At 41.0% G+C, this 15,225-nt stretch overlaps 1 protein-coding gene across 2 annotated transcripts; it reads left to right on the plus strand.

Annotated features, from left to right (window-relative positions):
* Positions 1-2,075: 2,075 nt before the first annotated feature.
* PSMC3_1 (26S proteasome regulatory subunit 6A) lies at positions 2,076-13,601 on the plus strand (the record flags this gene model as incomplete). Of its 2 annotated transcripts, XM_012938969.2 has the most annotated exons (8): positions 2,130-2,171; positions 2,209-2,289; positions 2,324-2,449; positions 2,485-2,790; positions 2,825-3,110; positions 11,416-11,668; positions 11,709-11,790; positions 13,216-13,601. In XM_012938969.2, 8 exons carry the CDS (start codon positions 2,130-2,132, stop codon positions 13,324-13,326), a joined length of 1,287 nt encoding a protein of 428 aa, XP_012794423.1. In that variant the 3' UTR covers positions 13,327-13,601. The 2 variants fall into 2 exon arrangements, with proteins under 2 accessions (XP_051066207.1, XP_012794423.1); XM_051215677.1 differs by having other exon boundaries at positions 2,076-2,171; positions 2,485-3,110.
* Between the last annotated feature and the right edge of the window lie 1,624 nt (positions 13,602-15,225).

Consider the following 15,225-nt stretch of genomic DNA (forward strand, 5'->3'; position numbering starts at 1 on the left):
CACCGGTCGATAACTTGAAGGTTCGCTGCGTTGACCTCCTCTGAAAATTTGTGTGATGTGAGCCAGCTTCCAATTTTCCGGTGGGTTTTCGTGCCTCTAGGTAACTCTCGTGCTACTGACAGAAGAAACCAGACAAGTAGTGAATAGGTCTTTATTTAGATCTTAGCACAGTCACAGTAGAGCATGGGATTATTTGTTCACACAAAGCCTCTCGACATTCAGTATAAGATAATAGGAAATATAACGCCTATACAAAATAAGGAAGTGAATGAATACTTGAACTATACTGTTTTGACATATGCTTAGTTGTTTGAGATGAACTCTTAACCAACCAACCTAAGCTGTTACAAGTTTACCTTGGTTTAGTGAATGTGAGAACACTACGCCTCGCGGTGTTGCCACGATTGAGGCCGCTTCCCTCAGTATAGCAGAATGAACCATATCTGGGTCAGGAGAAGCGCCTTTTCTTAGGTACTGCAGTTTCCGAAACACCAAGTCAGCGCCCAGGTTCACTACGGAAATTCCTTTTTCAGTTGCAGATGAAGCTGTCCTCAGTATAGTTGATGTGAGTCGGTTGAAATGTCCGGGAGTATTTTTCAGCCAAAAGGTTAGCAGCGTCACCGTCGTTCTTGGTCGGGCCATTAGGAGCTAGCAGTTGGGAAACCCCAGTTTTGGTTTGACGAAGAGAGGCTGCACAACGGAATAAGCTTTTCGGATTGGAGACAAATTTATCCATAAGCTTTATCTGGTAATGAAGCCTGTCTTTTCCTGAAGCCTTCGTGCATATGTTCCTTGTATGTTTGTATTGCCTGTACGCTCCATTGTTGTCAGTTCGTTTGTATTCTGCCCAATCGTGCCTTTTGCGGCTTAGCAGGCGAAGAGTGAGGATCTTGATGATTGTAGTTTGCTTGTAGCTATTTGGGACCGTTTGAGAAACTGACTGCTTTTTAGCACATAAGAGCATGTGCAGTGAGGAGTCCCAATGAGCATCCACATGAAGTTGAGGCTGAACATCCCAATCCACCTGTTATAAATAGTCCTGTAAAGCTGACAAATTCAACCGTTTGAAATTCCAGCGCATTTTGTTGGTGGAATATCTTAGCTTAGTTTTGTTGACAAAACTTAAAGCTATGACGGCGTTATCGCTTTTCTCCAGAGGAGAAAGGAGTGAGAGGTTGTCAACTAGAAATTCTTACTTTGTAAATACTCAGTCTAAGCGCGACGGTATCTGACTGTTTCTCAAACGAGTTAACGGCTTCACATTTTCGTTTAATCCCAGGTCCTTAATGAGGCTGGAGAACTGAGCTTCAGTTGAGTTTTTGCCTCCATTATACGTATGCTCCGCGAAACTGACTCTAGGGAGATTGAAGTCCACTAGAATCAGGATATGAGTGAATCTGAGACGGGTTGAGCGGGACAATCCTTGCAGCATACGACTGTCATAATTAGAAGTATTCAAAATAATGTACTAACCAGGAATTCCTGAAATAGTGCAATTTACTGCAGGTAAAACTAGGTGAGCACAAATGAACATAATATATTTAGAATTCGAAATCAGCGGGCCTTCAAGTGCAAAAGGTTCATTAGTTCATACCAATATCACAGTGTTTCAGTCTATCTTGCTGTAAAATAAAAGTTTATCAGAGGTTGGATTACTCTACACTGAATGAAAAAAATTGCGATAATGTATTGTGCATTTTTATTACACCTGGGATTGATGGTCTGAATGGAGATTCTCATACAGTTAAATAATTGGAGACTAAATAATCTACGTCTGAAGTTGCATTCGATGTATAAAGTAATAAATGACTGGAATTAACTCAATGAACATATGGTATCAGTACCTTCTTCAGATATATTCACAGTTTAGTGGGATTCACGCAGACCTACGAATCGCGAAAATTAACATTGATCACTTGTCTTTTGTCTATTTCTGTCTGTTATATATATATATATATATATAGAGAGAGAGAGAGAGAGAGAGAGAAAGTTAATCTTGATGCGGTAGTGCCAGACACAGTATATCGTTAAGCAGAAACTCTTCCCTTCCTGGCAAACGTCACTTGAACATATGTGAACCTTATTCTGACCTTCATACAGGTTGCTAAGTTCGAATTCTTTGCGCAGTCATGACTTCAACGATAGAAAGGCCGATATGGGATGATGTGGACGTAAGTACTCTATTTAAGTATAATGTTTTTGATTCAGGAAGCTATGGTGGATGAAGTTATGCGCATGTCAACTGAAGAGTTAACAAGTAGAGCAAGACTGCTTGATTCCGAAATTCGTGTAAATCAACATGTCGTACCATAACGTTGTTTAGTTTATGCAATCTGAGTTAAAACACGTCAATCATGAAATAAACACGAAACAAACAAAAGTTAAGGACAGTAAAAGTAAAATAAAAATGAACAAGGCACTCCCCTACTTAGTAGCAACCGTCGTTGAAGTACTATCACTGTTTCCTTATCTTAATTCCCTTAGTTGCTAGATGTGGAGCCTCAGGAAGATGAGATAGAGGAGGGAGCAAACGTTGATCTTGATTCTCAGCGTAAGGGAAAATGTGCAGTTATAAAGACAAGTACTAGACAAACATACTTCCTACCGGTCATTGGTCTTGTACCCCCCGAAGATTTAAAACCTGGAGACTTAGTTGGAGTACATAAAGACTCATACTTGATACTTGAAAAACTTCCGCCGGAATTTGACTCTCGAGTAAAGGCTATGGAAGTTGATGAACGTCCAACCGAGAGATATAGTGACATTGGTGGGCTTGATAAACAGATACAGGTAAGAAATTATTCACTCAACTTGACTTTTCAAGGAATTGATTGAAGCCGTTGTCCTTCCTATGACGCATCGTGATCGTTTCGAGGCACTTGGTATTCAGCCACCAAAAGGAGTTTTATTGTATGGTCCACCAGGTACAGGAAAAACACTGCTGGCCCGTGCATGTGCAGCTCAGACCAAATCCACTTTTCTTAAACTTGCTGGTCCTCAGTTAGTGCAAATGTTTATTGGAGATGGAGCTAAACTGGTCAGGGATGCCTTCCAATTAGCTAAAGAAAAAGCTCCAGCAATTATTTTCATCGATGAACTCGACGCTATCGGTAAACGTCACAAACTTAAATGTTCATCTATATTTTGAAAATATTTAGTCGAAATGACAAGCTCTATTTCACTTGTTCACTTAGGTTTCCTCACAGTTACCTTCTTAATATTAGAGATCATGTATCTGCTTTGGACTCCTTGTCCCATCATTCGCTCTTCCCACCATTTCAGGTTATATCATTCAGCGCTGTCGCTTGATTGCTTGACACATATATGCTTCCTTAGACGTCCCAATATTTTCAGTCTGTTAGTATTCGGATAGTTTATAAATTCATGCAAATCGGAAATCGCATCCAAAAGCTTGCCTTTTGTTGTATTATGGCCAATCATAATGTTTTATTTAGGCTAATATTGTACTAACTTGTCTTGTGTTATGTATCGTGTTTAGTCCGTGTTTCTGCTTCAGTACATACTTCCTAGATAGTTATAATGTTATGTTCTTACGAATGGATTCCTGGTTGTAATATTTTATACTAAGAATTGATCTTGCTATGCACATTGAGTGAAGAGGTTAAGATCATCAGACAGAAGTGTGAACAGGACTCCTGCTAGACTTACTAAGCTTTTATAAATTGACATGGTTGCAAATCCCATTCGCTTTAGGAGTGCATTCACAGTGATACTTTTCGACCAAAAACATCCACTTAGATCACAAACTGACTGGTATAGAAACTGTAAAACTTCATGTGACAGTCAGTCAGTAACAACGTAGAACTTCGTACGTACGTACATCAGTTCGAGTTGCCACACCACATTAGCACAGAGATACAGTTGTCGATTCAAATCCCATAGTGGTAGACGTAATAAGAGTATAAGCAGTAATCGGGAAGATTAGGGTCTGGAGATGTTATTTAAAGAGTATAATCCAGTGAAATAAATTTGGAAAGAGGAAAAAAAGGGACATGAAGAATTCAGAAGATTAGAATTTGGGAGAACACAGAGAGTGGATGCACCTGCGCCATTGCAAACGATTTTGAGCCATGTCAATCAGGGTCTCTAACCATCGGTTGCTATCATCTCGCGGCCCCAACCAGGTAGTCTACACCTACCAACATGACTCAGTCCACTTGTCAGTGACTTCATGAACTTGTGCCATGTTTTGGTTTGGCCGCCCCTAGCTTTCTTCCAACCTACTCCTATACCACTGAACATAGCACGTCGAGGCAGTCGGTCGTTGGGCATACGTAACACGTGTCCCAGCCATCTCAACTGATGAAGTTTCACTACTTCATCAATTGATTTGCCATCCTTACCTAGTATCCGTTTCCTAACAACTGCGTTACTTACTCGATGGTCCCATGATATGCGAGCAATGTTTCGAAGACACCTATGATCAAATACTAGTAGCCTACGGATATCCTCTACTCTTACCGGCCATGTTTCACTGCCATAAAGTAGGACAGAACGAACTGCTGCGCAGTAAACACGTCCTTTGGTTGATAGACGGATATCTCGCCTACGCCATAAATGACGCAAGTTGGTAAAAGCTAGTCGAGCCTTCTGTATCCGTGCTGAGATTTCGTCACACACCAGACCACAAGGGTTGATGAGACTTCCAAGATAAGTGAAGCGGTCGACACACTCAACTACTTCACTCCCTATCACTAGTTCGGGTGTCGATGTAACCCAATCCTGAAGCAACATTTTGCATTTCGAGGGAGAGAATCGCATCCCGAACATGCTTGCACTGTTGCTTAGAATGGTCAGAAGACTCTGAATTTTGTCAGCGTCTTCACCAAATAAAACTATGTCATCTGCATATTCCAAGTCAACAAGTGAATCTCCTGGTAGAAGTTCAACCCTTGGAAATTTAGATGAGGAGAGTGTTATCTCTAAAAGTACGTCGACCACAAAGTTGAACAAGAATGGGGAGAGTGGACGGCCCTGACGAACACCACTTGAGGTAGTCAATTCTGATGACAGTTCGCCATAAGCTCTCACTCCGCCAGTTGTGTTCGAGTAGAGAGCCTGTAGAAGGTTAATGTACTTCTTTGGTACTCCTTTCAGTGACAAACACTGCCATAGAACCTCACGATCAACAGAGTCGAATGCCGCCTTAAGGTCGAGAAATACTACCATTGTGGGGCGTCTGAATGTGTGTCTGTGTTCTAGAACCTGACGTAGTGTGAATATCTGATCTATACAACCACGTCCAGGTCGAAAACCAGCCTGATTTTCTCTAGTCTGCTCTTCACGAGCTTTGGTTAGGCGTCGAAGTATTATTGAAGCTAATATTTTAGACACTATATTAGTCAAACTGATTCCTCTGTGATTGTCACAAGAGGACTTTTGTCCTTTCTTATAGACTGGCACAACCAGTGATTGAGACCAGTCAGGTGGGATTACGTCCAGTTCCCAAATTCTACCTAAGACCTCGGTTAATCTCATTGCTAATACTGGACCACCATCCTTAAAAATCTCAGGAGTAAACCTGTCAGAGCCTGCTGCTCTCCCTCGCTTCAGATTTCCTATGGCTTTTTCAACTTCGTAAAGGGACGGAGGACCTACATTAACTTGCCATTCAGGTTGACTAGAGATCGTGGGAAACCGAAGTGTGGCTGAAGGCCAGTTGAACTGATCCCTAAAGTGCTCTGCCCATCGATCCAATCTCCTGGATTGAGAGTGAATAATATGTCCACCTTTCTCTGAGATTGTTTCGCTAACGGTCGGGTTCCTAATTCCGGTTTCCTTAACGAGTCTGAACAATTGTCTGCTATTACCTATTGCCGCTGCCTTTTCCATCTCTCTTGCTTTCGCCACCCACCACTGTTCGCGATCATTGCGTAGGCTTCTTGTCAGCTTGCGCTTAAGCTGACTCCGCTCTTCATTATGTTCAGAGCCAGGTGGAATGAGTTTCCGAGCATCTATCAGTGAGATAGATGCTGCTGAGATCCAGTGTTGCTCCCTAACCTTCTGGTTTACCTTACTAGCAGATATCACTGCTGTTTCCACAGCTTTTCGGATATCATCCCATGCTGCCTCAGGGTGGGCATCACATGCATGGCTGCCTAACTGTTTTCCTAGTTGTTCCTGAAATATACTCTTAGCTTGACTATCATTAAGTAGGCCCCTAAGAGGTTTCCTTGCAGCGTCTTTCCTACGTCCAGTAAGACGCAAGCAAATACGCGCTCGCACTAGAGCATGATCTGAATCTAGGCATGTGCTCCAGAATGAGCGACAGTCTTCTATCGAGCCCCTCCATCGGTGGCTGATAGCGATGTGATCTATTTGGGTCCAACGTTGGGACGAATTAGGGGTCTCCATGTTAAAAGATGTTTTTCCTTATGTTTAAAGTTAGTATTTGCAAGGAACAGACGGTTATCTGAGCATAGCTGCAACAGACGGTCGCCATTATCTGTTCTTTGAGCCACGACACCATAAGATCCACCTAGGTGTCTTTCCCCATCGCTTAGTTTACCTACTTGAGCATTAAAGTCACCGGCCACTATTACTACATCCGAGCGCTTAGCTTTTCGGAGAACGTCCGAAAGCTTTCTGTAAAACTCATCTTTTACATCATCTGAGCTGCAGTCAGTGGGAGAATAGGCAGAGACGACGAAGAGGCAACGACGAGTGTCCCTATCTTTCCGGATTCTTACTGTTCCGTCCAGTCGGACAGCGCACAAACGACTGTCTACTGGGATCCACTCTAAGAGAGCTAGTTCTGCCCTAGGACTCAATGCTATACCTACGCCGGCGAGGCCACGGGAAGCAGAATCAGGGATTCCAGATACACGAAGCGTAAATCGAGTCGGTTCTTTATTTCGGTATGGTGAGGTCAAATGAATGACGCTACTTGGATCCTGTATGCGCGTTTCGGAGACGCAGCACACATCGATGGCGCGAGATTCTAAAGTTTTAGCTAAGGAAGCCTGCTGTCCTATTTGGCAAAGTGTTCGTACGTTAAAAGCTCCTACGTGTAGTTTAGAGCGTGGTTTCAGGAGACCAGGAATGGCGTTCCACGTACTCGAATCGTTTGCCCTAGCGGTGCGAGGTGATAAAGAGACGTGGGGAGGGTTAGTCGGGGAGATAAGAGAGGTATTAGAAGGTGTAGGAAAGATTTGAATGTGACCAACTTGGTCTCTTGTGCTGTCACGGGTATGAGGGCTGATATCACTTCCCGGCTGCCCACACCGTGGAAGGGTATTTCTTGAGGAACCTGAAAAGGAAATTGGATTAGTGTTGGTCTTGACGACCTGGGAGCGTGACCGCAGAGCCCAAGGGACAACTGCTTGAGGCCGGTCGCGCACGGCCTTTTTGTGGAAGGTTTTTGACGTGTTAGCTCCGTTCTTCAAAGGGCCTTACCGCCGGAGACGGAAATCCGTGAGGTAAGGTGAGGTGTGACATTTTTAGGGTCGACCTTTTCTAACCCCACCCCTCCTTGTGGGAAGGCAGCATCGCTGTCATGCTGGATGTCCGAGGGAAACACCTTACTGCTGTCACACCCCTCTACAGTCAGCAGTACGACTTCGCCCTCAGACCTTGAGTTGCTGCTTTTAGTCTTACTGTTCACCAATCGACCTGCCTGGCATGGTAGAACCTGCAGGAACATATGTTCCAGCCAATATAGCTCGGTTGAGTCATCACGATAGGCAAGCCCGACCACCGCGTCAAGGTAGCAGCTTCGATCGGGTCATGTGACAGTGTTTAGAAGCCGTACAGTTCTGCGATTGGTTGATACACTAAAGTGCATGAATCTCCAGACCTTTTTCGGAGGTAAAGGGTTTCTTTCTACAACGCCTCTTGTGTGTCTAGAAAGAACTAGCACTGGTTCTAGATTTAGGTCTCAAGACCAGTTCCGTCTTATGGTTAAAAAAATAGACTTTTAGGTTGAACATTCATCAAGTGTGTTATTGGATCATATAAAGTAGGACAGAAATTTTATTAATCAAGATTTATATACCTTAGTCTTTTCTCGCTTGTTCTAATAACAGTTTCGAGATGGTGGAGATGTGTAGCTCAGGTGGCTATTTTTAGTGGAGTTTCGTTCTACGAGCTGGATGGTTTAGTTGTGGGGCTTTGATTATTCTTTTGAACACAAGCTTCTAACGAAAGAACAATGGAAGCTCCACAACTAAACCATCCGGCTCATAGAACGAAACCACCAAAAGTAACAATTTTGCCTTATGTTTATTCATATATCTTGCAGTGCGTACACCTGTTATCTGGTTGCCATTGAATATATGGTGTTTTATCTTCTTCATACCTCCGAAAGTCGGTAGAATCTGACAGACTTATTCATAGCTTCTGAAAAATCATTGCGAAACTGGAACAAAAATGATAAATGGGTTTTCCAAAAGCATTTATTTACTTACTTACTCCTGTTACTCCCAATGGAGCATAGACCACCGACCAGCATTCTTCAACCCACTCTGTCCTGGGCCTTCTTTTCTAGTTCCATCCAATTCTTGTTCATTTTTCTCATGTCTATTTCCACTTCTCGGCGTAATGTGTTCCTTGGTCTTCCTCTTTTCCTTTGACCTTGAGGATTCCATGTGAGGGCTTGTTTTGTAACGCAGTTGGGTGCTTTCCTCAATGTGTGTCCTATCCACTTCCAGCGCTTCTTCCTCCGCTGGGATCTGGTTTGCTCTCTCCCACAGTACGTTGTTGCTAATAGTGTCCGGCCAACGGATCAGAAGTATTTTGCGTAGACAACTGTTAATAAACACCTGTATTTTCTGGATGATGGCTTTCGTAGTTCTCCAGGTTTCTGCCCCATACAGTAGAACTGTCTTGACATTTGTATTGAAAATCCTGACCTTGGTGTTGGTTGACAGTTGCTTTGAGTTCCAGATGTTCCTCAGTTGTAAATATGCTGCTCTTGCTTTGCCGATCCGCGCCTTCACATCTGCATCAGATCCACCCTGTTCATCAATGATGCTGCCCAAATATGTAAAGGTTTTTACATCTTCCAAATCATCTCCGTCTATTTTGATTGGATTGGTGCATGCTGTGTTGTATCGGAGAATCTTGCTTTTCCCTTTGTGTATATTGAGACCTGCTGCTGCCACACTGTTCATCTCCCGCATTTGTTGTTGCGCTTGGGATAGAAGGGCCAGATCATCTGCGAAGTCCAGATCGTCCAACTGCATCCTAGATGTCCATTGTATCCCGTGCTTCCCTTCAGATGTTGACGTCTTCATGATCCAGTCGATCACCAGGAGAAAGAGAAAGGGTGAGAGTAAGCAACCTTGCCTAACACCGGTCTTCACTTCGAACGACTTTGTCAACTGTCCTCCATGCACGATGTGGCAGTGTAATCCATCATATGAACTCTGTATGATATTGACTATCTTCGGAGGCACGCCGTAGTGTCGAAGAAGTTTCCATAGTGTTATTCTGTCCACGCTATCAAATGCCTTTTCGTAGTCAATGAAGTTGATGTAGAGTGATGAATTCCATTCAATTGATTGTTCCACAATGATCCGTAGAGTTGCGATTTGGTTTGTACACGATCTATCCTTACGGAATCCTGCCTGTTGGTCACGAAGTTGGGCGTCTACGCAGTCCTTCATCCTGTTTAACAATACCCTGTTGAAGACTTTTCCCAGTATTGAGAGAAGAGTGATGCCCCTGTAGTTATCACACTTGCTGAGATCGCCTTTCTTCGGTATTTTGATCAGAAGTCCTTCTTTCCAGTCTTTTGGTACTTGTTCCTCATCCCAAATCTTATTGAAGAGAATGTGGAGTATCCTTGCAGTTGCCGCTACGTCTGCTTTTAGTGCCTCTGCTGGGATGTTGTCCGGTCCTGCTGCTTTGCCACTCTTGATTTGTCTGATGGCCATGCTGATTTCTTCAATTGTTGGTGGGCCAACATTGATTGGGAGGTCCGTGGGTGCTGCTTCGATGTTGGGTGGGTTCAGTGGAGCTGGTCGATTCAAGAGTTCTTTGAAGTGTTCTATCCACCTGTTTTGTTGCTCTTCAATGTTGGTGATTACCTCACCTTCCTTACTTTTCACTGGTCGTTCTGGTTTGCGGCGATTTCCAGAGAGTTTCTTCGTCGTGTCATACAGTTGTCTTATGCAGCCTTTTCCGCCGTCGTTGCTAAATCTTCCACATATTTACGTTTGTCGGTTCTGATGCTCCTCTTCACTTGTTTGTTTACTTCTGTGTATTCAGCTTGTGCCTTGGCTTTTTCTGCTCTTGTTCGACTGGTATTTATTGCTGCCTTCTTGTTCCTCCTTTCTTGAATCTTATCCAGTGTATCAACAGTGATCCATTCCTTGTGGTAGTGCTTCTTGTGACCCAAGACCTCATGACATGTTGAAGTGATTGCTTCTTTTATCCCCTTCCAGTTGCTCTCCACTGTAGTTCCTTCTCCATTGAGTAGATCATGAAAGGCCTGGAACTTGTTGCTAAGGTCTATCTTGAATTTGTTGAGTTTGTTAGTATCCTGGAGAAAGGCCGTATTGAACTTTTGTGATGCTGTCTGCCCCGTTGTCCAGTGCTTCTTGAGTTTCAATTTCATCTTGGCGACCAGCGATTGATGATCTGATGCTATATCAGCTTCTCTCTTGGTTCTCACGTCCTCTATAGTCCTCCTGAACGTTTTGTTGATGCAAATATGGTCGATTTGGTTTTGCGTGGTGTGATCCGGTGAAGTCCATGTGGTTTTGTGTATGCGTTTATGTATTTAAGTGTATAAAAACGTTTTCAAAAGGAGCACATCAAACCAAGTGCTCTCTGCTCAACTAAATATTGCTAATAATCATAGTACTAGAAAGCGGACATTTTGTTAAGTATTACCGGAACATTACATTAATAATTCTAACTTTCCGTAATTTCACTTAGCTGATCTATAAAGTGGATAAAGCTTGTATTTCTTGGCCACAGAAATCTATTGTCGATGAAACCAGTACGCTCACAGTGTTTGTATTTCGAACTATTTTATTTGTTCCTTATTGGAAGGGCATTAAATCTTCACCTTTACTGTTCGAGCATCAACACCTCTTTACGTGACTATGTTTAAATTTTACACATAAAATATGCAGTAAGAACGACTACATAAAATGCTAGTGGTATTAAGCAACTAGTTATTCATTTTCGCAGCTGCTATCCTATTACTCAATGTAATTCAATAATGCTCCTTAAAACATTGCTACCGTAGCAATTTTGTTAAACAATCGTCCCAGTGAATATAAACCAAGAACAGTACAAGTTTCTGCGAAATAGTCGCCAACTAATACAATAAAGTCTGATTTCTAATCGTAACTATATACTTCCTAGGGTTATCAGAATAACAAATTTCAGAAGTTTGCTAAAGTTTCCAACCTAAGCTAAATTGAGACTTATCCTTGTTTTAAGGAACGAAGCGTTTCAATAGTGAGAAAGCTGGCGATCGTGAAGTACAGCGAACAATGTTGGAACTTCTCAATCAACTGGATGGTTTCCAACCAAACCATGACATCAAGGTGATTGCGGCTACAAATAGAGTAGATATATTAGACCCAGCGCTGTTACGAAGTGGTAGAGTTGATCGAAAAATAGAATTTCCTGCACCAAACGAAGAAGCACGTGCCCGCATTATGCAGATTCACTCTCGGAAGATGAATGTACAGTAAGTTATCTAATCTATTCTCACCAAAACATCACTTCAGAAAAGATGTCAATTTTGAGGAGCTAGCTCGCTGTACAGATGACTTTAATGGAGCTCAGTGCAAAGCTGTATGTGTGGAAGCAGTAAGTTGTATCCATTATCATTTTTGTCGTATTTGGTGACTGACATCTTAATTTTAGCCTACTTTAGTTGTTTAGTTTCCATTAAAGATTTAAACTAATTAAAGAATTTAAAAGTCGTCCAATTTCGTTATTCAAAAGCTTGCTGATTAAATTGTTTTTATGGTTTGATTCATTTTTAGTTGTGCTCTTTGTCTTAGATAGCTAGTAATATGAAAGCTGCTATATGCGCGTTGTATTTAGCCCAGAGTGTGATCTGTGCAGTGCCGAACAAATCTAAGTTTATTTGAGGGTCTCTTGTTTAGACGTTAAACAACATCAAGTCGTAGATTAGATCAGGATAACAAACTTCGGTGAAACTAACTACAGTCAGAATCTCGAATAAACTAGTGAGAGGAATCGGGTAAGTGTGGAGAGCAGTGAAACATACAATATTCAAATGAGTTAAGCCGTAAAAGCATCTGCGACACGATAACATTCTAGATTAGTCTACCTAGTCCCTGTAACTGCCATCTTCAAGCATCACGCGAAAGCTTATAGTGGCATGCACGGATGTGACTGGCTGACCAAAATAATAAGATTTGTATTAGCTGATTTAGGTGGATATACTTTAAAGTAGATTAAAGGATCGTGGGGCGGCGGCTTATTGGTTAGGGTGTTTAAATTTCGGTCACTAACGTCCAGATATGGACCTCGCCCCACCTACTTCGGTTTAGGCAGCGGGGCAGTATCAGTGTGATTCATTCCCAAGTACCTGATGAATAAGCCAACTCATATTTATTTGTGAAAGAAAAAACGTAAGAAGAGATTAAATAGGTAAAATCAGAGTAACAGCCTAATCCATTTTCATATGGTAGTCAGCCGTAATTCAGTAATAAGTAAAGTAAATGGGGGCTTCCTATCAAACTACTGAGTAGATGTGAAATGTTTATTTTACTAGTTGCAGTGTCAAGGAATTCCTGGGAGTTACAATTGCTGTAAAATTAGGTGAAGAAGCTTTCAGATTAAAGTTGTCTAATCGTAGGTCCCACGAGAAAAAGCCAACTGAGTAAATAGAATATTGCAACTAATTAACAGAATTTAAGATTCCAAAGCAAGCAGTTGCGTACGCACCACTAATTGTCTAAATGATTAATTATCGAGAGTCTTGAGCCATTAACTCTTTACCATCTTACAAAACCTAATTTTTCTTTATGCCTTAGTCTGGAGATTATATATACACCTAACGATCTGCCTTTATTTTAGCTGGAAATCCTTATAACGATCTGCAAAATGCTAGTAACTCGTCAGTATATTTTAACTCTGACTGGCTCAAGTCTACTCATCGGTTTATAGACACTTAGGCTAACATTTTACAAGATATTTGCATGTTCTTGAGAAGATGAGTTAGTCATTGCTTATATTCTAAAACTGTTCTTATTTTTTCAGGGTATGATTGCGTTGCGTCGAAGTGCGTCAGAAGTAACACATGAAGATTACATGGATGCCATTTTGGAAGTTCAAGCTAAGAAGCGCACTAATCTAAATTACTATGCCTAACTACCATTAGATTATTGACAGCGTGCTTTTTATATTAAAATCACAGATGGTTTTAAAGTATACTGACTGGTGTACCGTCATCACAGTACTTTGTGTTACGAGCAGCTGTTCGTGATCCTCCGTTATTTGTTAAAATATACCTTGTATTTATTTCACTTCAGGACGATGTTGTGTTCTATTTATCAACCTGATTGATGCTGTTCAATTGTTTTTCTTTGTTTTATCATCACTGTTAGTGTGATAAATAATTTGTTTCTCCCTTTATGATGTCAACGCCATCATCTTATCTTTACGTATTCTTAGGACAATAATTTTAACTGATTTGGAGTTGTGCCATCATGTTTTAGATCGAACCAGAGGCTCGTACGCGTTCTAACTACTTCGTTAACCTAGTAATATAACTAATTATTACGCAGCGATGTATCGAGTTAAGGTTTCCAATGACACCTTTAATCAAGCAGTGAAATATGCCAAAACGATTAAAATATGACAAAAGGTGTGACTTATATTTCAATTTACTGTTATATGAAGCACTCATGAATATATTGGCGTTTACATATAACATAACAGAAACATCATTCAAGGGTTCACAATTGTCTGCTAAAATTTAGGATTCAAATTCGAGTTACATGCAAAACGAAAGGCATTCAGTTTATTGGCAAAATAAATTTTAGCATAAAACTGTTTTGAAGCATCTTTCTTCTAAGTAAATGTACAATACATATATTTACAGAAAAATCTTACTGTTTAGCAGTCTCGTTTGATATTTTGGAGATTTCGGAGACCCTTAAAACAATGTTAGAAATAACCAGATAACTTACTTCTAGAAACAACTTTATCTGAGCTTTTATAGAATTAGCTCTTTTCTTGTACATATCGGCACGCCCGTTCAGGATAGAGATGCGCGAATCAATGATATTTAAGGCTTCAGCATGACTGCACTCAAGGTAAAATCCTAGGCCAATGTCAACTGCAATAGGTTCAACAGAATAACTTTACATTAAATAGTGTTATGGTCTTACATCAATCCATTTACATAAATATTGCTTCCGACATTTACTTTGGTTTTTAAGTTATTTTGAGGGACATCGATATCCTTCATTTTTTCAATAAGATTTTTTAGTTCCAAATATTCCGAAATTTGACCATACACTAAGTCTCCAGCATCTAAAGTTTTTCTGGATTTTAGATATATTTAAAGAACACCCAAGATACTTGAGGTCCGTTTTCAAAGTCTCATTAACGTGCTCTTCTAGTTTTAATATCCTTTGGTCCATTCTTCATGAGAGTCCCCCAAGGATCGGATTAATGGTAGCTAGGTGATAATTAAGTTCTATAAGGATCAAAGAACTACATTGGATGGTTTGGGAGGTATCACATAGAATTTAGAGCAAAACAATAATTGTGACGTGGATGAGTCAAAAAAATTCAGATACTAGTTTATGTCCACCATGCGATTAGCTTTGTCGCCTTTGATTTACTCTTGCTGTCCTTCAATTGAAAAAAGTACGAATTGAGAATAAAAACGATACTGAAAGTACTTTATTTCATCTAGTGAGTGTTGTGATAATCGAGTGACACCTGAAGTATCAGAGGATGATGGAGTGTACAGGTCAGTCGTGATAACTTTGATTTTCCTAAACAAACTTGTAGATTTTCATGATGGCTAAATATGTTGTTCTTGCTAAAAATTCTCGAACAACACATGTATAATAAGTTCTTTTCGATGTTTTATAAGTTTCAATCTTTTATTTCTGACTCCGATACCTAGAAATTTCCTACGCGACAATGCTTTAGTATGACTAAAAGAAACGGACGTCAGAGTGGCAAGCTAATAATAGTGTCACTACCAAGACACAAAAATTGACAGTCTAACTGAACTCACAACGGGATTGTAAA

This window comes from Schistosoma haematobium, chromosome 4 (genome assembly GCF_000699445.3).
Source record: "Schistosoma haematobium chromosome 4, whole genome shotgun sequence".
NCBI classification, from domain to species: domain Eukaryota; kingdom Metazoa; phylum Platyhelminthes; class Trematoda; order Strigeidida; family Schistosomatidae; genus Schistosoma; species Schistosoma haematobium.